Source organism: Neoarius graeffei, chromosome 20, assembly GCF_027579695.1.
Source record: "Neoarius graeffei isolate fNeoGra1 chromosome 20, fNeoGra1.pri, whole genome shotgun sequence".
Lineage (NCBI taxonomy): Eukaryota > Metazoa > Chordata > Actinopteri > Siluriformes > Ariidae > Neoarius > Neoarius graeffei.
Window position 1 is genome coordinate 17,735,840 of NC_083588.1, and position 23,951 is coordinate 17,759,790.

At 44.4% G+C, this 23,951-nt stretch overlaps 1 protein-coding gene across 14 annotated transcripts in view; it reads right to left on the reverse strand.

Annotated features, from left to right (window-relative positions):
• The window catches only part of cep112 (centrosomal protein 112), a 507,564-nt gene that overhangs the window by 272,458 nt on the left and 211,155 nt on the right, over positions 1-23,951 (reverse strand). For all 14 annotated transcript variants that reach the window (XM_060901361.1, XM_060901366.1, XM_060901363.1 and 11 more), the window contains 4 exons: positions 23,183-23,269; positions 11,806-11,905; positions 11,448-11,566; positions 4,059-4,202 (listed from right to left, as the gene is read on the reverse strand). In XM_060901361.1, the coding sequence (XP_060757344.1) occupies positions 4,059-4,202; positions 11,448-11,566; positions 11,806-11,905; positions 23,183-23,269 (450 nt within the window). The remainder of the gene's footprint in view (positions 1-4,058; positions 4,203-11,447; positions 11,567-11,805; positions 11,906-23,182; positions 23,270-23,951) is intronic.

Sequence of the window (23,951 nt, forward strand, 5' to 3'; positions counted from 1 at the left end):
TGACCAATTGCATATTTTCTCATCATCGGCATTATGCTGACATGGTTTATAAGAGGTGGTACCTGGAAGGCACATGTGGAGGCTCAACCAAAACCAGACATCAAGGAATGAAGCTTTTACACACACAGACATATGCTCTTCTGGTCTCATCCTTAATGGAAGCCACTGTCCCTAACATGGCAGCTGGAATGCAGGTTGATGTACGTGATGACAGCCTATTGATTTAAGATACGCGGCCCATGATGATGAAAGGTGCCCGCACTGAAAGGAGTGGCTTCACAGGCATGGACGGCTTCGAAGAAATGGAAAAATGAGCCTTTGTTAGCGGCTGCCGGCGTGAAACGTGGCATGATCTAAAGAACGACAAGTTTCAATCATGACGCATGTAGCTAGTGATTTATTGGAAACTTCGAAGTCTGACCTCGGTAACGCGAGAGAAAGAAAAAGAAAGAAAGAAAACCCGCCAACTGACTGGAGGCCTGAAATTAATACACATTTATCTCCGTGAACTGTGCAGGCTGTCTTTCCAACATTTGACTGTCAAATACCCTTGGCAAAACTTGGCGAATGCTAAAATGAGTAATAATGATGTAACATGAAGAAAACATACAAATATAGCAGTCAATGAAGAGATGAAAGATGAGGAAAAGTCAAGCAGTTCAGATGGAAGAAGGGGGGAGGCACATATATTTATTCCTTCTCTCAAATATGCACACAATTAACACCAACACTCTACAACAGACGGCGTGCTGCTGCACACACACACACCAATGGAGAGACACAGATGAGTGTGGTGTATAACTTGTTCAGTTTGGTCATTAAAGCACTCAGAAACCATATGGTTACATGTCTTTCGTCTTTTCTTTTCTTTGTTTCGTAGCAAATTTAGTTTTCTCTGTCCAGGTCTTGCTCTCGCTTCTGAACACATGTTTATGTATTCCAGAGCAGCTTTCATGAGAACGTCAGGAGAAGTATGAGGATTTTTTAACCATTTTTGTAGCATGCATTCGTGTGTATTTAGAGACTCCTCTGCACCCTGCTGTATGAGACAGTTGTGATCCAGTAATTTACTTGGCGGAAAATAAAAAAAAAATAAAAAAGAGGAAGAAGCAGCTGTTTTCAACAAAACTTCCCCATAAGAATTCATATTTTGGAACGGTTGTTGCTGGGTGATGAGGAATGAGTAACACATCCAGCAACAGACTAAGTGTGAGGATAGAGAGTAGTTAACAAAGGAGGCCCAGACATACCGAACCTACTCATTTAGCAACTATTAAATAAAAACATTAAATCCTCCCCGAAAACAAATAAAGCTGGCTCGCAACTGAATGGATGCGAGAGAACAACTTTGAATCAATTCATAACAAATAATGAATATTCTATTGACGTTCTCTCTAATTTGGTAACCTGCTAATTCCCAGCCATCAGTCAGCTCTCCTTGATCACATCACAGCCACTGAATTACTGCGTCGATGCGGCATGGCATGGAGGCGATCAGCCTGTGGCACTGCTGAGGTGTTACTGAAGCCCAGGGTTGCTTTGATAGCGCCCTTCAGCTTGTCTGTATTTTTGGGTCGGGTGTTTCTCATCTTCCTCTTGACAATACCCCATAGGTTCTCTATCGGATTCTGGTCAGATGAGTTGGCTGGCCAATCAAGCACAGTAATATCATGGTCAGCAAACCATCTGGTAGTAGTTTTGGCACTGTGGGCAGGTGTAAAGTCCTGCTGGAAAATGAAATCGGCATCTCCATAAAGCTCGTCAGCAGATGGGAACATGAAGTGCTCTAAAATCTCCTGGTAGACGGCTGCGTTGACTTTGGACTTGATAAAACACAGTGGACCAACACCAGCAGATGACATGGCACCCCAAATCATTACAGACTGCGGAAACTTCACACTGGATGTCAAACACCTTGGATTCTGTGCCTCTCCACTCTTCCTCCAAACTCTAGGACCTTGATTTCCAAATGAAATGAAAAATTTACTTTCATCTGAAAAGAGGACTTGGGACCACCGAGCAACAATCCAGTTCTTTCTCTCCTTAGCCCAGATAAGACGCTTCCGACGTTGTCTCTGGTTCAGGAGCGGCTTGATATTAGGAATGCGACAGTTGTAGCCCCTTTCCTGAAGATGTATGTGCGTGGTGGCTCTTGATGTACCGGCACCAGCCTTAGTCCACTCCTTGTGAAGCTCTCCCAAGTTCTTAAATCGACTTTTCTTGACAATCCTCTCAAGGCTGCGGTCATCCCTGTTGCTTGTGCACCTTTTCCAGCCAGCCTTTTCAGCAATGACCTTCTGTGGCTTACTTTCCTTGTGGAGGGTGTCGATAATCATCTTCTGGACAACAGTCAAGTCAGCAGTCTTGCCCATGATTGTGGTTGTGTGTACTGAACTAGATCGAGAGATCCATGGTATTTTTCTGTTTTACTCAAACTCAAATCTTATATTTGGAGATTTTTTTTTGCACTGTAAGCCATAATTATCAAAATTAAAATAGAAAATGCATGAAACATTTTAATTTATGTGTAATGAGTCAAGAATATATTATATTTTCACTTTCTTAAATTACTGATGGAAAATATTCAACTTTTTCATGATATTCTAATTGTTTGAGATGCACTAGTATGTTTGTGTGTGTATTCTTCTCTGTTCAGTCTTTTACACTGTCCTATCCAATTCTCGAAGAATTTAAATGTCGTATGTTTTTTTTTTTCATGTAAAAAAGTGTTCCATACTGGTACTGTGATATACTACCGTTCAAAAGTTTGGGGTCACCCAGACAATTTTGTGTTTTCCATGAAAAGTCACACTTTTATTTACCACCATAAGTTGTAAAATGAATAGAAAATATAGTCGAGACGTTTTTCTGGCCATTTTGAGCATTTAATCGACCCCACAAATGTGATGCTCCAGAAACTCAATCTGCTCAAAGGAAGGTCAGTTTTATAGCTTCTCTAAAGAGCTCAACTGTTTTCAGCTGTGCTAACATGATTGTACAAGGGTTTTCTAATCATCCATTAGCCTTCTGAGGCAATGAGCAAACACATTGTACCATTAGAACACTGGAGTGAGAGTTGCTGGAAATGGGCCTCTATACACCTATGGAGATATTGCACCAAAAACCAGACATTTGCAGCTAGAATAGTCATTTACCACATTAGCAATGTATAGAGTGGATTTCTGATTAGTTTAAAGTGATCTTCATTGAAAAGAACAGTGCTTTTCTTTCAAAAATAAGGACATTTCAAAGTGACCCCAAACTTTTGAACGGTAGTGTATATAGTGAATCATATGAATCAACGTCTAACAATTCAGGTAAATAAATGATTGCGGGTCCAGTTCTTTGTATAGGTCGGTCACCTTTGTGGACAGTATATGAAATATGTTGCACTGAAGAGTTGCCTTTCTTTCCCCCCAAAAACTGAGGACAGTGCCGAAACACGGACAGAGGAATGACAAATGAAGGCAAAGCAAACAAAGTCTTTCAAAGCCTGTTGCATCGAGACATCAAATAAAACCGGGCCACGGCACACGCTCACTCGGCTCGCCTGACAAAACCAACACCGCCACAACACGAGGACAGGTGAGACATGTGTGCATGTGTGTGTACATGTGTGCGTTTGAAAAGGGCAGCCTGAACCAACAAAAATATGTGAACCTAATTTCCAGTGACAGAGAACTCTTTCATGCTTGGAAAGCTGCTACGTTTAATTATTAAAAGAGAAGTCTTTGGTCTGCAGGACACGGCGTGCTTTTTTGAAGCTGCTTAAAATTCGACCATGCTGACAGACCGCGGCCTTACCTGCACGATGGGCATCGAATCCAGAACATGCAAAATCTCATTAAAGGAGAACTCAAAGTCGACTTGCCTTTCTTCTCTGGTCACTGATACCCCTGTTTATCCCCAAAACACAATGTGCTCTTTGTTCCGGTTGTGTTTTGTACACACGAGAGACAATAACAAGGTGAAAAGAAATGAATGACGGCTATGAGACAAAATGCAGGGGGAGGGGGAATCAAAACAGAAAAATTTCTTCTGTGGGCAAAGTCACTCACAGTGGCTCGTGCCTGGCTGCCATACTCGGCCTCCATCTTGGCCAGCCGCTGGTTGGTGTCCTCCAGCAGCTCCTGGATGCTGTCTGTGTGTTTCTTCTGCAGCTCAAACTTCTCCTGCTCCATCTGAGCCACGAGTGTGTGCAGCTAGCAGTGAAGATGAACATCCTGGTTAGACCAAGTCCATAAACCGCACACTGCTACAACATGCCGACGTTTCACGTCCCACATTTCATCATTATTACCTGACAATAACTCGGTACCCCTTCTAAATATGGTGAACCTTCTTGGCAGGGTTGCAAGTGCATCGTAGCTCTTGAAACTCGTCAGTACTGAATAGCAACATTTAGTAGTGGCTAACTTGTGCAATATAACAAACGAATCATCCTTACATGATCTAACACCAGGCTTGAGTCCGACTCGTGCCCTAATTTGAAGGACTCGTGACTTGACTTGAACTTCGGCACTGAGGACTCGGACTTGTAAACTGGAGATGAGGACTCAGACTTTTTCTTTATTTTTTGGAACATGCCATAATAATTTGGCAGAAGATATTTCTATCTACATTTTTATACTAATTTCGTGCAAGAGAATGCATATTCACCTCAGGAACAAACGAACGTTAATGGCGCCAACATGCCTGGAGAGAACGCCCCAGGATTGTCCACTGCACTGCTGTGTGTTCCATATATAGAAGAGCTATTAAGGAGACGACAGGGGACAACCTCGAACTTCAATCGTCATTTGGCAAGACTCCACCCAGAGAAGGAAGTGACACGCTATGATCATTGCTCTGTTGCTTGCTGAGTGATGAACTAGCTAGTGTTAACCCTCGCTCATGTTATTTGCCCTGTTGATAGTGGGCGGGGCTTGCTGAGCGATGAACAAGCTTTTTATCTGTAGCCTGTTCACTAAGGTGGGGTTTACATTAGACCGTATCAGCGGATCATCAGATTAACGTTTTTAAAACGATTAGTGTGCACACAGCAACGCCAATACACGATTCGCGTGCACATAGCAACGCCAATATACGGATACGCTCGGCTCCGCAGGCATCCTGCGCTCCAAATCACTCCGCCCTGAACAGCGAGTGCCCTCTGGAGGGTGCGCACTCCGGCCCTGCGCAGCTCACAGAGTGCGCGAGTGAAGCGCACGAGCAGTGATTTGGGACTGAGCCGCTGTGTGTGAGATCTCAGTGCATGTCGGGCATGCGCGTCACTTACCACTTGCAAGTGGAAGGATGGCAAGCCTAAAGACAATCATAACTACACAATGGGCAGTATTTGCATCAGTATTTGCAGTATTTTCATACTTTTATACTCTTTAATGAAAGGTGATACAAGGCGGAAATCCACGCCGTTTTTCAGCAGTCGCGTCACATGACCAACGCCAGCGAATCAGGAAGGTGGATGTCACAGTGACGTTGTCCAATGGCGACGCCAGCTAGAGCTCAGCACAGCGTATCCGCGTATTCTCAATGTTTACACAGCACCGGACCAGACACGATCTAGATTGAATACGTGGACCCTGGCGGATTCCCGTTTCCCGGCGTTTCCAGGCGTTTCAATGTAAACGGACAGTGCATCCGCGAAGAAAACGAGACAGATATGGTCTAATGTAAACTTGGCCTAAAATGGCGCAGTCGAGCAGGAACGTTAGTCCAACACAGCACCAGAGACGCTTTCACATTAAGGCAGCAACAGCCACCGTCAAATGGTGCGGGTGGAGTCTTGTTCTTGGACTCGACTCGAAATTTTCTGTAATGACTTGGATTTGAACACTGGGGACTCGAGACTGGATTCGGACTCTAGGTTTAGTGACTCGACTACAACACTGCCACGATGTCCAGTGATTAATTTTTTTTTTTTATATATTACATTCCCAGACCTGTCAGTGTTCACACGTTTCGAAAAGGAACTCTCTAGCAATCTAGACCATTCAAACATCTGGCAAAAGACCAGTCATTTTCTCCTCAATTTAAAAAAAAAAAATGGACAGGAATTATCAATTTGTACACGTCCCACCCCTTCTCCAAACCTCACACGATTAGACTTGCGGGGTGCCCTTACCACCCATCAAGCTAAAAGGAGAGTGTTTGTGGAATCTATCAACATTATGCTCCACTTGGCTCACAATCACCTAAAAACCCACCAACTGAGTTTTGGTGAAATGGTGGAAAAGCTCATCTGCCATTCACAGTTAATTACAAATTGTTCAACGGTAAATCAGGAGCAGGTACAAATCAGTATCATACAAGCCTGGTAGTAGTATCTGCTAGTAACAAAGGAAAAAAAAAGGAAAATTCTATTTGTCTGGCTGCCTCTACATAAAAAATAAATACATTTTTAAAAAATAGCCCAAGTAAAACAGACATTCAAGCATTGCCACTATTGCTCGAGTTTCTAGTGTTTGCTGTTAACACAAGTGTCATGAGAAAAAAAAAAAATTTAATTGTTGACTATTCATTACCAAATTTTAACATCAAATCGGCTATCCACATTCACTGGATATGAGCAATCGCGCGCTCTGATTAGCTACTCTCCTACTAAACCATCAGCTCAGATTCCGTGAGGAGAGAAAAACAAAATGGCAGAGCGTGTTGCTGAACCAACCGAGGACGAAATAAAAACTACTCGAAAACAAAACCCCAAAACTTATCAGGTATTTAAAAGAAACAGAAATGGCTCAAAGAATATAGTTTTGTTTTTTCGCCCCCCCCAATATCTCCTGTTCCACACTCCAGCCCAGTAGGTGGCGATAATGCACCTTTAAGTTGGTTTCCCAACTTATAAAGGAATAAAAACCAAGAAAACCCCAAAGCAACAAAATATGGAATAAAAGTATTTGATGGTAAGAATGTATCTTTTTTTTTATTTGTCAAGAATTATTATCATCGCATTTTTTGTACCGTAAATCGCTCCTGTCATTTCTCCAGTTTGTTTACATTCTAAGCGGAAATGATTTTGTCGGACGTTTTGTATGAAGCTTTTAGTTATCGAATTTGCAAAAAATAGAAATAAAAGTGCTCTGCTTCTCAAAATCCAGTGAATGTGGATGGAATAAAACAGTTATTCCACTCAATCTCGTCGTACATGGCTTATAGCCAACTCAGCGCCATCAGCTCATGTACGACTCGATTTCGTGGAATAACGTATTTTTTTCACGGTCCGGTTTCTATCAAATCCTGCGCTCTGATTGGTTCGTGAGCGGGTCAGTATCCTACAATACGGACCTCGGTTACGGACCTCTGGCGACTCACTTGTTCACAACAACAACAAACATCGTAGCAATTTTTGTCAACATTTATTTTCGCATTTCTCAGGAGAATAGCATTAATTTTACAGCATGGATAGCGATAACGACAGTGTTCACCGCGAAAGCGAGTTTTACTACCCTGAGGAAGAAGAAATAAAAGAAAACATTAAGAGAAAGCTAAAAACCTCTAACTGTTGCTAACGCCGAGCAAAAACATGGCTGAATCCTGAATGACTCAATTTTGTATAAATAGGGGACTACATAGGTGGCAAAATTTGTTTTTTTTTTCCTACCATGGAAGTGCACTTGTATACCGAGGAGGAAGGCGTTTGCATTACAGCCGTGAATGAGGATACCAAAATGGCGGCTCGGCTCGGTTTTCCCTTTCGGGCGCTCTCGTTTTCTGTTAGAATTTGGTAAAGAAAAAAATAAATATATTATTTACCAGCTTAAGGTCGGTCCATATGGTGAAATACCGTGACCTCGGCCTTGAATACTGACCTCGGCCCAGAGGGCCTCGCTCAGTACTTTAAAGACCTTGGTCACAGTATTTCACGATCCGGACCTCCCAGCTGGTAAATAACTTTTTTTTTTTCGCGGTCCAAATCCTGTGCTCTGATTGGCTGGTGAGCGGGTCCGTATCCTACGGTACGGACCCCGGTTACGGACCTCTGGCGACTCGCTCGTTCACAACAACAAACAACATAGTAGCATTTTTTGTCAACATTTATCTTTTTTTTTATAAGATTTATTTATAAGATTATCAAAAATCTTATAAATTTTTGCCAGCATTTCTCAGGTGAATAGCATTAATTTTACAGCATGGATAGCGATAACGACAGTGTTCACAGCGAAAGTGAGTTTTACTACCCTGAGGAAGAAGAAATAATAAAACATTTCAGGAGAAAGCTAAAAACCTCTAACTGTTGCTAACGCCGAGCAAAAACATGGCTGAATCCTGAATGACTCAATTTTGTATAAATAGGGGACTACATAGGTGGCAAAATTTTTTTTTTTCCTGCCATGGAAGTGCACTTGTATACCGAGGAGGAAGCAATTTGCATTACAGCCGTGAATGAGGATTCAAAATGGCGGCTCGCCTCGGCTCGGTTTTCCCTTTCGGGTGCTCTCGTTTTCTGTTAGAATTTGGTAAAGAAAAAAATACATATATTATTTACCAGCTTAAGGTCGGTCCGTGTGGTGAAATACCGTGACCTCAGCCTTGAATACTGACCTCAGCCAAGAGGGCCTCGCTCAGTACTTTCAAGACCTCGGTCACGGTATTTCACGATACGGACCTCCCAGCTGGTAAATAACTTTTTTTTTCGCGGTCCAAATCCTGCGCTCTGATTGGCTTGCGAGCGGGTCCGTATCCTACGGTACGGACCCCGGTTACGGATGTCTGGCGACTCGCTCGTTCACAACAACAATAAATATAGTAGCATTTTTTTGTCAACATTTATCTTTCTTTTATAAGATTTATTTATAAGATTATCAAAAATCTTATAAATTTTTGCCAGCATTTCTCAGGAGAATAGCATTAATTTTACAGCATGGATAGCGATAACGACAGTGTTCACAGCGAAAGCGAGTTTTACTACCCTGAGGAAGAAGAAATAAAAGAAAACATTTCAGGCGAAAGCTAAAACCTGTAATTTGCTAACGTCGAGCAAAAACATGGCTGAATCCTGAATGACTCAATTTTGTATAAATAGGGGACTACATAGGTGGCAAAATTTGTTTTTTTTTTCCTGCCATGGAAGTGCACTTGTATACCGAGGAGGAAGCCATCTGCATTACAGCCGTGAATGAGGATTCAAAATGGCGGCTCGGCTCGGTTTTCCCTTTCGGGCGCTCTCGTTTTCTGTTAGAATTTGGTAAAGAAAAAAATAAATATATTATTTACCAGCTTAAGGTCGGTCCGTATGGTGAAACACCGTGACCTCGGCCTTGAATACTGACCTCAGCCCAGAGGGCCTCGCTCAGTACTTTCAAGACCTCGGTCACAGTATTTCACGATACGGACCTCCCAGCTGGTAAATAACATATATATTTGTAGTTGCCTGATGGGCAAAGTCCTTACTTTTGCCAATTGAAGCTTTTCATTTGATATGTCTGTCTATTTATTTATTTAATATAGTCACCTGCCAATTTCCTACCACCAATCCAGCTCTCCCCATCAGACAACAGCTACCAAGTGCTTCCTCTAATGGCCCTTTTCCACTACCCTTTTTCAGCTCACTTCAGCTCGCTTCAGCCCGACACGGCTCGCGTTTCGACTACCAAAAACCAGCACGACTCAGCTCGTTTCAGCCCTGCTTAGCCCCTAAAACTCGCACCGTTTTGGAGTGGGGCTGAAGCGAGCCAAGCCGTGCCGAGTGAGGCTGGGGGTGTGAGCAGACACTCCCCTGTGCACTGATTGGTGAGGAGGAGTGTCCTCACATGCCCACACACGCCCCGCGAGCACGCTGGGATCTGTAAACACCGCAAACCCGGAAGGAGAAGGATTACGAATTACGAGAATTTCTGAAGCCTTATGCGCCTCACCTCATCTATACGCTCTTGCCAGTATCTGTCCGCGTTGTCGGTGACAAAAAGCAACAGCACCAAGACCAGCAACACTAACGACTCCATGTCCTCCATGTTTATTGTTTACTATTCGGGTCGTGAGACTACCGCTTAAAAGATCACTGAATCAGTGACATACAGAGCATCGTGGACGAGTTCGCAGAGCGCAAGGCTCGTCGTATGCCCTTCAAATAATGCGCGCAGTAGGCTATTGATGTTTTATTATGAGCCATGTACAGTATGTCGCCTAATGTTTTTTTGTTTCTGAGTTACATGTTCGTTTGAAGGACTTAATGTACAAAGTAACATCGTTGCACCTGGTAGTGTTGAAATTGGTAAACACAGTGCATTCAGTGAGGTTTGCACCGCCCTCCTTTTATTTCTGACTCTTCCTGTCACCGTTGCAACCTCTGAGCGCTCATTCGTATGCCCTTCAAATAATGTGCGCAGTATAGGCTATTGATGTTTTATTATGAGCCATGTACAGTATCCTAATGTTTTTTGTTTCTGAGTTACATGTTCGTTTGAAGGACTTGATGTACTAAATAACATAGTTGCACCCGGTAGTGTTGAAATTGGTAAACACCGCAGTTGCGGACATTTTGTAGCCTAAAATGATGTTATGATAAGCTTTAATAAAGGGCCCGGTCATTTGCCCCGCCCCCGGCCCGGCTCTGACTTGTTCCGCCACTGTCACTGATGTCACTGTTTGCGCTGCTTAACGACATCACGTGACGTCCACCCACTTTCGCTAACTCCACCCAATGTGTCCACCCACTTCCAGCCAGCACGGTTCAGCGCGGTTGTAGTCGAAATGCAACTCCAACAGCCCCACTCAGCTCGACTCGGCACGGCACGGCTCAGCCGTGTTTGTAGTGGAAAAGCGGCATAAGACATGTCAAGCCTGCCAACTACATCCAGTATTTTCAAACTCCTGTGCAGGGCAGTGGAACACACTAGGAGGAAAGAGCTATGTGCAGTAACTGACAGGAAAGATAGAGAATACCATCCCGCCCAGCTAGAGATTTGGCACCAATTTTGCTCCTTTGGTTCCCAGCCATGGTGGCTGTGGCATCGTATGATTTTGAAATCAGAATATCTGGACAATAGAGCGAATGCTTTTCTGCTGCACCACATAGGAGCCAAACCTACCACCTGCCGCACTACACATCATCAACCAAGGCCACGGCAATACATGATAGGTTTTCTCAGGCGATTACACATACGATTATTTTGTTAATAATTGAGATGTAGAAACGATAAGCTGCGCGATTTGCGGCTGGTCTGGATAAGCTGTATTTCTGCTGCTAAGTAGTGAACAGAACGGCAAGAAGCCTAAAGAAAAAACGACTTCGATCCTAAACTTGTACACAAACATCAAGTAACAGAAGAGGAGCTGGAAAACAATGTTTTTTCACCCACAGTAACTCAGATGATGCCTTCTCTTCTGCCTTAAACCTTCAAGAGAAGGCCTTGAGTTCTATAAAGCCACAAAGTTCAAAAAAAAAAAAAAACCAAAAAAACCTTCTCCACAGGCTTCAGTGGAAATCAAAGGCATTTCAGCCGTACCTTCTTCTCCCATTCGTTTTTCAGACAGTCAGCACTTTGATCTGACATTTTCTTCAACTCTGCGATCTGCTTGTCTTTGCTCTGGCGGATGACCTGGGACTCGCGCAGCAAGCTTTGAACTGTGGGGGAGAGAAGTAGTAGACAGAAAGAGGAGAAAGAGAGCAAGAGAAACAAAATAAACAGTAGACCTGGCCGCAGGGCATCGCTCTGTCTACTCTCTTTCACACACACGTTCTTACTTTTCAGACTGAGGGTCGAACCCTCCACAGCTATTTTCATGATGACTTCTTGACAAACGAAATGAGTAATATACACGTGTGTGGATAGAGCCACTGTGCACGTGCTGGTCTCCTCTCACCTTTTTTCTCCAGTGCTCTCACTGCTTCTTCGGCTTCTTTCTGCTTGGACCGGTGCAAATTCTTCAGCTCCTCAATCTCGCCATTCTTACGATGTAAAATCTATAAGATAAAGTAACCTTTGAGTGGCTTTGAATACTAGTACAGTGGTGCTTGAAAGTTTGTGAACCCTTTAGAATTTTCTATATTTCTGCATAAATATGACCTAAAACATCATCAGATTTTCACACACGTCCTAAAAGTAGATCAAGAGAACCCAGTTAAACAAATGAGACAAAATATTATACTTGGTTATTTATGTATTGAGGAAAATGATCCAATATTACATATCTGTGAGTGGCAAAAGTATGTGAACCTCAAGGATTAGCAGTTAATTTGAAGGTGAAATTAGAATAAGGTGTTTTCAATCAATGGGATGACAATCAGGTGTGAGTGGGCACCCTGTTTTATTTAAAGAACAGGGTTCTATCAAAGTCTGATCTTCACAACATATGTTTGTGGAAGTGTATCATGGCACGAACAAAGGAGATTTCTGAGGACCTCAGAAAAAGCGTTGTTGATGCTCATCAGGCTGGAAAAGGTTACAAAACCATCTCTAAAGAGTTTGGACTCCACCAATCCACAGTCAGACAGATTGTGTACAAATGGAGGAAATTCAAGACCATTGTTACCCTCCCCAGGAGTGGTCGACCAACAAAGATCACTCCAAGAGCAAGGCATGTAATAGTCGGCGAGGTCACAAAGGACCCCAGGGTAACTTCTAAGCAACTGAAGGCCTCTCTCACATTGGCTAATGTTACTGTTCATGAGCCTACCATCAGGAGAACACTGAACAACAATGGTGTGCATGGCAGGGTTGCAAGGAGAAAGCCACTGCTCTCCAAAAAGAACATTGCTGCTCGTCTGCAGTTTGCTAAACTTTGCAAAATAGAACTTTTTGGTGTAAATGAGAAGCGTTATGTTTGGAGAAAGGAAAAACACTGCATTCCAGCATAAGAACCTTATCCCATCTTTGAAACATGGTGGTGGTAGTATCATGGTTTGGGTCTGTTTTGCTACATCTGGGCCAGGACGGCTTGCCATCATTGTTGGAACAATGAATTCTGAATTATACCAGTGAATTCTAAAGGAAAATGTCAGGACATCTGTCCATGAACTGAATCTCAAGAGAAGGTGGGTCATGCAGCAAGACAACGACCCTAAGCACACAAGTCGTTCTACCAAAGAATGGATAAAGAAGAATAAAGTTTATGTTTTGGAATGGCCAAGTCAAAGGTCCTGACCTTAATCCAATCGAAATGTTGTGGAAGGACCTGAAGCGAACCTGAAGTTGTGGAAGGTCCTGAATCATTTTCCTCAATAAATAAATGAGCAGGTATAATATTTTTGTCTCATTTGTTTAACTGGATTCTCTTTATCTACTTTTAGGACTGGTGTGAAAATCTGATGATGTTTTAGGTCATATTTATGCAGAAATATAGAAAATTCTCAAGAGTTCACAAACTTTCAAGCACCACTATAACTGTTCGCCACTGCTCTGTATGAACGAATACTTATAAACGAGTCCTGCTGTTCTCATTTAGTCTCTAAAACCTTGATTAGTTTAAACTCATTTCCCCTATAAAGGAACCTAGAGTTAACGGATTAGTTTGGAAATTTCTTCCTCGAGAGTTTTTCCAACGATTAATTTGTGATGTCCGAGTCTGCATGTGTGTGTGTGTGGGGGGGGGGCAAGGGGACAGAATGTTGCTCTTCATCCTGCCACTCCTCTGTAACTTCATTATCTTTAATCTCATCATAAGCCAGAACAGGCCAAAAGGTCTTCTGAATCTTCCATTATTCTCTCTGAGGAAAATCAACTGACAAGAGACAAAATTGAGGTCAGAAGTTTATAAACACTCACGGCAATATTGGGTTTTCAATACTTTTTTTTTTTAACTGTTCTTTTCTGGGGAAGAATGACTGTACAACGTATAACTTTAACAGAATAAAAAAAAGAATCGAACAAAACTAAAATATATTTTAACCTACCAAAGCCAAGGCTTTTTAACTTCCTGTTAATGATCATGACTGACTACAGCTGGTAGCTTCTCTGTGGCAACAGAAAAATGGTTTGTTTGACAGGTACAACTTATTGGGAGGCGTAGCCACTTTGCCAAGGTTTGGAAGAAGACCCGAAACAGTCACCCTCAAGCGGAGATGAATTTGGTTCACATGGTCAGGACCAACCCGTGAACCATCAAAACACAGGCCTGCCCTGAACTGGAAGCTGCTGGAACACCAGTGTCGCTGTCTACAGTTTAATTTTAATCCATGTTCCACACTAGGACAGAGTTGGTCAAGGTCAGTGGGTCAGACTTGATAACTGCTACGTCATCAGCGTAAGCAAATTTCGTCTTTCATTTCATGATCCCTTTGTATTTCCCTTTCATTGGCAGTTTTAAAAACCTGATCCATCAACATCTCATATCATCTCTAGCCACTTTATCCTGTTCTCCAGGGTCGCAGGCAAGCTGGAGCCTATCCCAGCTGACTACAGGCGGGATTAGGCTAACCTGCATGTCTTTGGACTGTGGGGGAAACCGGAGCACCCGGAGGAAACCCACGCGGACACGGGGAGAACATGCAAACTCCGCACAGAAAGGCCCTCGCCGGCCACGGGGCTCGAACCCGGACCTTCTTGCTGTGAGGCAACAGCGCTAACCACTACACCACCGTGCCGCCCCATCCATCAACATGATGAACAGAATTTGACCCTTGTCTCGCACCAGTCTTAACATCAAACCACAACTCGCAAGAACCAAGTGGTCGCACAGCAGTCCTATTCATGATGTACAAACTTTGTATCACTCTTCTTATGCTTGAGCAACTCAAGCAATATTTATCCAGCAGGGGCTTGCTCGGCCTATCCTGCCTTCACCAGAGCCCCTTTAGCCGCCCCGTCCATAGACAAGAGCGTTATCCAGGATGCGCCACGAGGAGATGGGGCTGGATTTTGCATAGCAGTTTTAACAACATTTCTACTATACACGAACATCCAACATGCACAGATTGTACCAGGCTTATTTACGGTATGTAGTTATCTATTACCCATTTATCTATTTCTAGATAGTTACTCATCTCATTCTCAGGGTCGCAGGCAAGCTGGAGCCTATCCCAGCTGACTACGGGCGAAAGGCGGGGTACACCCTGGACAAGTCGCCAGGTCATCACAGGGCTGACACATAGACACAGACAACCATTCACACATCTTCACATTCACACCTACGGTCAATTTAGAGTCACCAGTTAACCTAACCTGCATGTCTTTGGACTGTGGGGGAAACCGGAGCACCCGGAGGAAACCCACGCGGACACGGGGAGAACATGCAAACTCCACACAGAAAGGCCCTCGCCGGCCACGGGGCTCGAACCCGGACCTTCTTGCTGTGAGGCAACAGCGCTAACCACTACACCACCGTGCCGCCTAGATAGTTACTACACTGTAAAATAAAGTGCTACTGAATTTGTCTCTTTAAAAAAAAAAAAATCCTAAGTTTTGTCTGGTCCGAGCTGGATGTGAAATTAGCACGGGCCTCGAGCGTTTGAGGTTAGAACTGCGGGAAAAAGAAAAAAAAAAAATTCCAAGCAAAGATATTTCCTTTCATCTGAGGTGGTGGACGGGAGGAGGAGGTGGTGAGGGGGTTCCATTTGTTAATTTTGATTTGGCCATTTGTTCTTCTGATGCATGACTCCCTGCAGGATGTGCAAGGGGTCGAGGTTTCAGTTCAAAGCTCTGCAACTGGCGTCCCAGCAGTCTGAGCGTGCTTCTAAGCGAGAAGGAGCGGGCAGTAATCGAAGCCCAGCAGGCTGCCAGAGTGAGGGGTGAGTGAACAAGAGACACCCACTGGCAAGGACAAAACGGAGCTCTCGATGTGGATGTTGTCTGCGTGTTTGTATGTCGTTTGTAGCAAAAGATGCACCTGAGTAAATATTGACATCCTCCCCGAAGGGCTTTGATGAAGGAGACACACGTGTAGATCGAAATCGTCTCTCGTCCTTGCTGTACAGCTAAGCACGGAACCGATCACGAGGACAACTGACGTCTTTATTAATTGTGCTTTTAATATAAGGGACCATGAGACTAATTAGTGCTCGGCGTCCATGGAGAGCTATTGAGGTTTTTACACAAAGGAAAGGGGGGGGAAAAAAACCCACAGCGAACCAGTCTTCAAAGGGCTTTTTTTCCAGTAATAAGGGGAAATGCAACGGCGCTTCTGATTTGAAATGTGCTTTCTAGGGTCCAGCCTTCACAGCCCTTTCCTCTCTCATGTAGGCTAATAAAGGAGGGTGTTATCCCAGGAGAAAGAGTGGCCAAAAGAGTATGACAAAAAGTGAATAGGGTTCATTTCAGAGAGGCACACTGTCCTTGAAACAGTGACTTCGGATTTAAACAGGAAAAAGCATCCTCTAAAAGTTATTATTTTCACCCTATGAGAAGGGGGGAGAAAAAAAAAAAACTCATAGTGCCCATCAGTGGATTATTTGGCCTGTTTTAGTCCTCAGAAGTGCACTCTGCTGCTAAGCTTGTCATCCTGAGAGATGAAAGCCTCTGGACGAATCGGAATGGGAGAGGGAGAGAAGGGTAAAAGAGAAGTTCACGGAACATTTAGGGACATATGTCCTTTTCTAATCGCCTCCTTAAGGGAGCACATTTCAGCCGCACACGGGGAAACTCGCGCCGGCGAGAGAAAGGGGACGAGAGCCTGCGTCTGCTTTGGGAGATGTGCTGCTTTTAAGCACCATTTCAGGCTTTTAGGGCATCTTTTTTGTGTGTGTGAGGAGACGCCAAGCTGTCTGCGACTTTTTCTCTGTTTATGAGGGGTATATGGACTTTGAAACAGATAAACACTTACTGGCATATGGTCTGCATTGTCAGTATAGACGCCAAGGCTGCGTCTCACTGAGTTTATGTTCTGTTGCTCTTCGCAAGAAATAAGATCAACTCTCTCAAGATCCACTTTAGCAGCAGTTACACCTTCATAGTTAGTTAATTATTATCCTTATCTGTAAAAGAGTTACCGATACGCACTAAACGCGGCTAAGTCTTTTGATCATTGTTATTGTGGTTTAACGTTTGGACACGCCTTATAATTTAACGCTTTTTTTTTTTTCATTAAAAGACACTCCATGTCTCAAAGTAATGATGGATGTCATTTCTCTTTACTTACTTAATTGGTTCTTGACAGATTTATGGAATAGGACTATTTACTGCATTTTTATTAATTACTGTTTGATCTCAAACGCATTAAGAAGGCAAGAAATTGCACTAATTAACTTTTGACGAGGCACGTGTTAATTGAAAAGCATTCCAGGTGACTACCTCATGAAGCTCGCTAAGGTAATGCCAATAGCGTACAAAGCGTCATTAATAACGTGACCGGGACAGTCCCGATTTTGAGTTGCGTGTCCCTAGTCCTGACAAAGGTCCGTCGGGACGCTGAAATGTCCCAGTTCACACCAAACCTCCCCTATGGAGGTCCCCTGTGGGGTCCCCCAGGGGTCAATTCTTGGCCCTATCCTCTTCTCCCTCTACCTTTTGCCATTAGGTTCCATTTTAAAGAAATATAACATCTCCTTTCATTGTTATGCTGACGATACCCAGATTTATATGCCACTGAAGCCCACTAACTCCCAGTCAGTTTCTAAGCTCATTGAGTGTCTTGAGGACATTAAAGCCTGGATGTCCTTGAATTTTTTTAAGTTTAAATGAAAACAAAACTGAGGTTTTACTCTGCAAACCCAGCAAGGCCTGCAAAAATAACTTGGACCTTGGCCCTCTGAGTCTTTTTGTCAAAGATTCAGTAAGAAATCTAGGTGTAATTTTTGACTCAGACTTCAAAATGGAGAAACAAATAAATACTGTTGTCAAATCTAGTTTCTTCCATTTAAGACTCCTATCAAAGGTCAAACCTTTTCTATCTCCTAGTAATCTGGAGACTGCTATACATGCTTTTATTACGTCCCGCCTTGATTACTGTAATGCTTTGTATGCTGGTCTTAGCTGCTCTTCCTTGTCAAGGCTTGTCAACTAGTTCAGAACGCTGCGGCACGGTTCCTGACCAGAACACGCAAGCGTCAGCACATCACACCTGTTCTGAAGGCTCTCCATTGGCTCCCTGTGCGTTTCAGGATACATTTTAAAATTCTGTTGTTTGTTTTTAAGTCTCTGAAACATTTAGCCCCATCCTACATAGCAGACCTCCTTCATCATCATACACCCTTGAGATCACTGAGGTCCTCTGACCAACTACTGCTAACTGTCCCACCCTCTAGACTAAAGAGTAGGGGGGATTGTGCTTTTGCACTTATAGGCCCCAAACTATGGAATGAACTCCCACTGCATGTAAGGCTTGCCCCCTCAGTGCCCATCTTCAAGTCCCGCCTGAAAACACACTTTTTCTCCCTGGCGTTTGACTCTCTATGAGTGGTGTGATGTTATGTGACTTGGTATAGTGAAGATCCATGTCTGTTGTTCATGATTTGCTTTTAGGGTCTATGTGTGATCTTATGTCTCTGTCCTTTATCTGCTTTTAGGTCTTATATATGATTTTTATGTATATTCACTTCATTCTTATTTATTTATTTATCTATCAGGGATTCTTGAGACAAGGGATAAAATGGGTTTTTAATTTCTAAAAATAAAATGTTGAAATGTTGTGGAAGGACCTGAAGCGAGCAGTTCATGTGAGGAAACCCACCAACATCCCAGAGTTGAAGCTGTTCTGTACAGAGGAACGGGCTAAAATTCCTCCAAGCCGGTGTGCAGGACTGATCAACAGTTACCGCAAACGTTTAGTTGCAGTTATTGCTGCACAAGGGGATCACACCAGATATTGAAAGCAAAGGTTCACATACTTTTGCCACTCCCAGATATGTAATATTGGATCATTTTCCTCAATACATAAATGACCAAGTATAATATTTTTGTTTCATTTGTTTAACTGGGTTCTCTTTATCTACTTTTAGGACTTGTGTGAAAATCTGATGATGTTTTAGGTCATATTTATGCAGAAATATAGAAAATTCTAAAGGGTTCACAAACTTTCAAGCCCCACTGTATGCTCCATATGTTATTTCATAATTTTGATGTCTTCAGTATTGTTCTATAATGTAGAAAATAGTCAAAATATACAAACAAGCCTATGAATGAGGAGGTGTGTCCAACCATTTGACTGGTACTGCAATAAATGTAATAATAAATTGCTCACTCGCTGATCTATAATTAAAATAATCCAGCTGTTATAATTACCCAATTATTTTAATTAGCCATTTTAATGACTGATGGTCATTAAGTTTTATATCTCTGTTTCACTCAGACAACTTTTTTTTGGCTGCACTGGAAAGGTTTTAAAATCTGGAAACGTCTCACTGTGGATACTAATCACGAGTCTGCAGGAATCCTTAAATCCTGGCTTTATCAATTCTGTACTGCTTTTCTGGCGGAGAATTCCTCTGCAATACGGAAACACAACAATGGATTCTTTAATTCTGAGTCATCGAAATGACAGACAGTCTTCAATAATCATCCGCCAATGCTTTTGCCAACGCTGGAAATTCACTATAGAGAGACCCTGATGTGGGTGGAGCACAGAAGCACAACAGGCGGTTATTTGCATTCTTAATTATTTTGTTTATTGCTGCTTCTCAGCACACAACTCAAACTCTCTCTCCCACACACACGGGCCATTATCGAGCCCTCGACGCCGACCTCCCCTTCTCACTCTCCTTTTATAGGGCGCGGTCACTGGAGGAGACACACAAACACACGTTAATTGACAACAGGTGTAGTGACACGACCACTCACCTTCCCTGACTCCGGTGGAGCCACTGGAGGGGGGCGTGGTCCGAACAGAGGGTGAAAGAGCGTCCCAGTAGGTAGTACCGGAGGGCGAGGACCGCCCACTTGATGGCTAGGCACTCTATCGTGCTGTACCTGCCTTCCCGCATTGACAGCTTCCGCCTGGAATATGAGTTCCCGGTGGCCCTTTGGAATTAATAACGGTGTTATCTTTTCTCCAGTTTGAGTGTCCTGCATCACTCGGTATAACCTATCCTTAATAATAGCAAAGTAGGGGAAGGCCAGCGTCGCAATTGGCTGGAGAATTTGACCATCGATTACTCTCACTTGGTCAAATGCATGCCGCAGAGTCCCGTCTCGCAACTGCTCTAACAGGAAATCCTCAAGGGAATTCCCGAGAGAGGGAGGAGGGGCGGGGCGCTCCTGACGCGGTGCTGACGTAGACGGCTCTGTGACAGCTTCTCCCACCAATGCTACTCCAGGGCTTTCCCCAGATAGATTACTGCAGGACCCACTCCTTACTATGTGCGTCATTAACTCCTTAAAACCCGGCCAACCAGTCCCCAAAATCAGCGAGTGGGTGAGACGAGGGTTAACCGCCACCTTTACATTATGCTTTTCCCCTCAAAATAGAATGTGAGCAGACACCAAAGGGTAGTTGTGAACATCCCTGTGCACACACAACACCTTCACCACTTGTGCTCTCTCCAATGCTTCACCTTGCACCAGGCTTTGGTGGATTGAGGTCTGGTTACAGCCGGAATCCACCAAAGCCTGGTACTTATCCCCTTGGACACTTACTGGTATACAATACGCTCTGGTCCGATCGAGGGCGGTTTCTGGCGCGTCGGGGACCCGGAACACCGCGCCCACCTCCATCGCGGAGCATTGATGTTGGAGATGTCCCGGCTCCCCGCAGCGCCAGCACACCGGCTCAGGCTCTCCATCTGCACCGGTGTTACGGACACTCACCCACCTGGGGGGGAGGAGACACAGACAAGGAAGGGGAAAACAGGAGGACACCACGGGTGCGCTGGGCCGGCTGGGGGGGAGCCGGCCCCCGCCTCCGCGGTGGGGGAATGGGACGAGGACGAGAAGCAGAGGGAGAGGGAGAGAGAGGAGACACGCCTTCCTGCCGCCGGAACTGCCGCCATGTGGTCCTCTGCCAGCTTGATAACTTGGTCCAGCGACGCCGGGCGATGACACTGGACCCACTCCGCCGTTCCTTACGGAAGTTGCGGGACGAATTGCTCCAGTGTCACCAGGTCAATCACTCCTTCGGCATCACGGTCTTCTGCCCTCAGCCACCGCTGGCAGAGGTCCCGGAGTTGTTGCCCGAACGCGAATGGTCAGCCGACCTCCTCCAAGCGCAGCAAGCAGAAGCGCTGCCGTTGTTGCCCTGGGGAGCGGTCGACATGCTGGAGGATGGCTCGTCGGAGGTCCGCGTACACGAGCCGGCTGTCGGCGGGGCACTGCAGCGCGGCCAGCTGCGCCTCACCCGTCAGCAGGGGGAGGAGGTGCGCCGCGCACTGGTCGACCAGCCAACCCCACGCCTCTGCTGCTTGCTCGAAGAGCACGAGGAAGGCTTCTGGATCATCGTGCAGACCCATCTTCGTTAGGGTGAGGTGGGGAGGGTCCGCTCCGGTGGCGGTCGTGGGCCCCGCCGACGCGAGCAGGTGCCGGAACGCCTGGAGGTCTTCCTGTTGGGCCAGCACCAAGGCTTCGAACCGTTGTTCTTGCTCCTTTCAGAGAGCGACCAGCGCTTGGTGCTGGTTCTGCTGGGCTGTGGCGAGGGCATGGATCAGGTCCTTGAACGGCGAGGACTCCATGGGGCTGTTCCTTTCTGCACTCGTCCCGGGTCTTGGCACCACTGTAGAGAGTCCCTGACGTGGGTGGAGCACAGAAGTACGGCAGGTGGTTATTTGCGTTCTTAATTATTTTCTTTATTGCTGCTTTTCAGCACACAACTCAAACTCTCTCTCTCACACACACAGGCTATTATTGAGCCCTCGGTGCTGACCTGCCCTTCTCACCCTCCTTTTATAGGGCGTGGTCCCTGGAGGAGACACACAAACACACGGTAATTGACAACAGGTCTAGTGACACGACCAGCCACCTTCCCTGACTCCGCCCTCCATTCACAGACTGATGCTCGGCCACGCCCCCGCTGCCACATTCACATCAGGCATGGTTTATTGTTTGTAACGTAGCTTTGTGTGCCAGCCACGTGATGAGTTCTGAAGGTCTCGTTCAGAGCATCTTTTCTGTAAATATCCTGTGACCTTTTCTGAATGATCATCATGCTAATGATACGTTTTCTCATTCATTCATTCATTCATTCATTCATTCATTATCTCTAGCCGCTTTATCCTTCTACAGGGTCGCAGGCAAGCTGGAGCCTATCCCAGCTGACTACGGGCGAAAGGCGGGGTACACCCTGGACAAGTCGCCAGGCCATCACAGGGCTGACACATAGACACAGACAACCATTCACACTCACATTCACACCTACGGTCAATTTAGAGTCACCAGTTAACCTAACCTGCATGTCTTTGGACTGTGGGGGAAACCGGAGCACCCGGAGGAAACCCACGCGGACACGGGGAGAACATGCAAACTCCGCACAGAAAGGCCCTCGCCGGCCCCGGGGCTCGAACCCAGGACCTTCTTGCTGTGAGGCGACAGCGCTAACCACTACACCACCGTGCCGCCTACGTTTTCTCAATCCGGATCAATTACTTCCTATGTTCGATTGACCGCAGCTGACGGATTAAGGTCACCTTCACCGATTTATACAATCTTTTCACTAACAAACTAAAGCTAACTTCAAGCAATTCCAACGTCTCTTGTATTTTTCATTTTGAGACAAATGAGAAAAATCATGTCAAATACATTAGCTGGTGAATTCTCAAATCTGAACAGTCGCAAGTACCGGTAGTAGCTCTGACAGCATAAACACATTCGACAACATTTAACGCAACTAAAACAAATAAAAGGTATGATGATATCTTTAATAAATAAAACATGCAGTGCTTGGCAAATTGCTGAGGGTGAAGAGGAACAAACCACCTTGGAACATTTATAGGTTCAAAGAAAATGAAAAATTCCAGGGTAGTAATATCACACCATTCTGCTGCTTCTGCTAGTAAGAATCTCCAAGAGAAAATAACACATGGCATTTCATATGTTAATGAATCATTATTTGCTCAGACAATGGCAAACTATGTATGATTCATCAGGAAGCGAATTAAAAGATTACACCTTGTTCAGTTTTCAGAGGGTTATGCAAATAATATCACACTTCCATTCAGATCATTCAAGTCGTTGTGAGAGCTCTGGTGCATTGTGCAAATTGGATTGGACATGGAATTGGAAGGGTTGCATAATTAAGGTGCTTTTTAACCATGAAGATATGCTCAGGGTGAAAAGAACCAGTGCCAAGAACTTGCGGCTTTTCCAGTCACATGGTCAGAATGGCCAAGCCAAACAGAGGTGTGAGAGAAGGAAGAGTGAATGAAGGAAAACTGTTAGTGAAAAACCTTCTGAACATCAGCATCATGTCTTTGCTGGAGCTTCAGCTTCTCCTCTTGGTATTTGGCCTCCAGAACTTTGGTCTTCATTTCAGTCTGAGAAGGAAAGAAAAAAAAAAAAGGACATACAAATCAGTGTCTAATTCTATTTGTAGAGGAAACTACACTAGTAAGATTGACGGCAGAACATGCGCGATGTGCATTTTGGCTCCTTTAACAGTTTCAGTAATCGAGTGCTTAAAGAGGAGAGCTGTCCATCATGCAGTAACCTTATTTTTAACCCTACAGCATGGAGTCTCAAACCTTTTTTCAGCCAGGGACCCCTTTAGCTGTAAACTACAGTCCAACGTCCATCTCAGTACCGATTTACCTTATGAACATAATCCAACTATTCTATTATTCGACGCATTATTTAAATGTATGCAATAATATTCTGGCCATTTACTGGAGTCACAGAGCTGTTTTATTCCTGAACTTTCCACTTACAGATAACATTGTGTCTCTTATCAGTAGGCATATCAAGATATACCATGCAACGATAAATCACGATACAAATTTGACAATTTGATATGATTAAATTAATTAATTGCTTTTATCTTCAAGCTACATAATCATTTTCCTTGCAGTAAATGTATTGTTTAGACAGCAGAGGGTGCAACAACATACAGTAGTGGGAATGCATGCGACTTCACGCTAGGCGAAAGTAACACAGCTCTAATGCCCAAAAACAAACACACGCAGATCTAAAATGGGAAAGTTAGAGGTTGTGCAATTGACT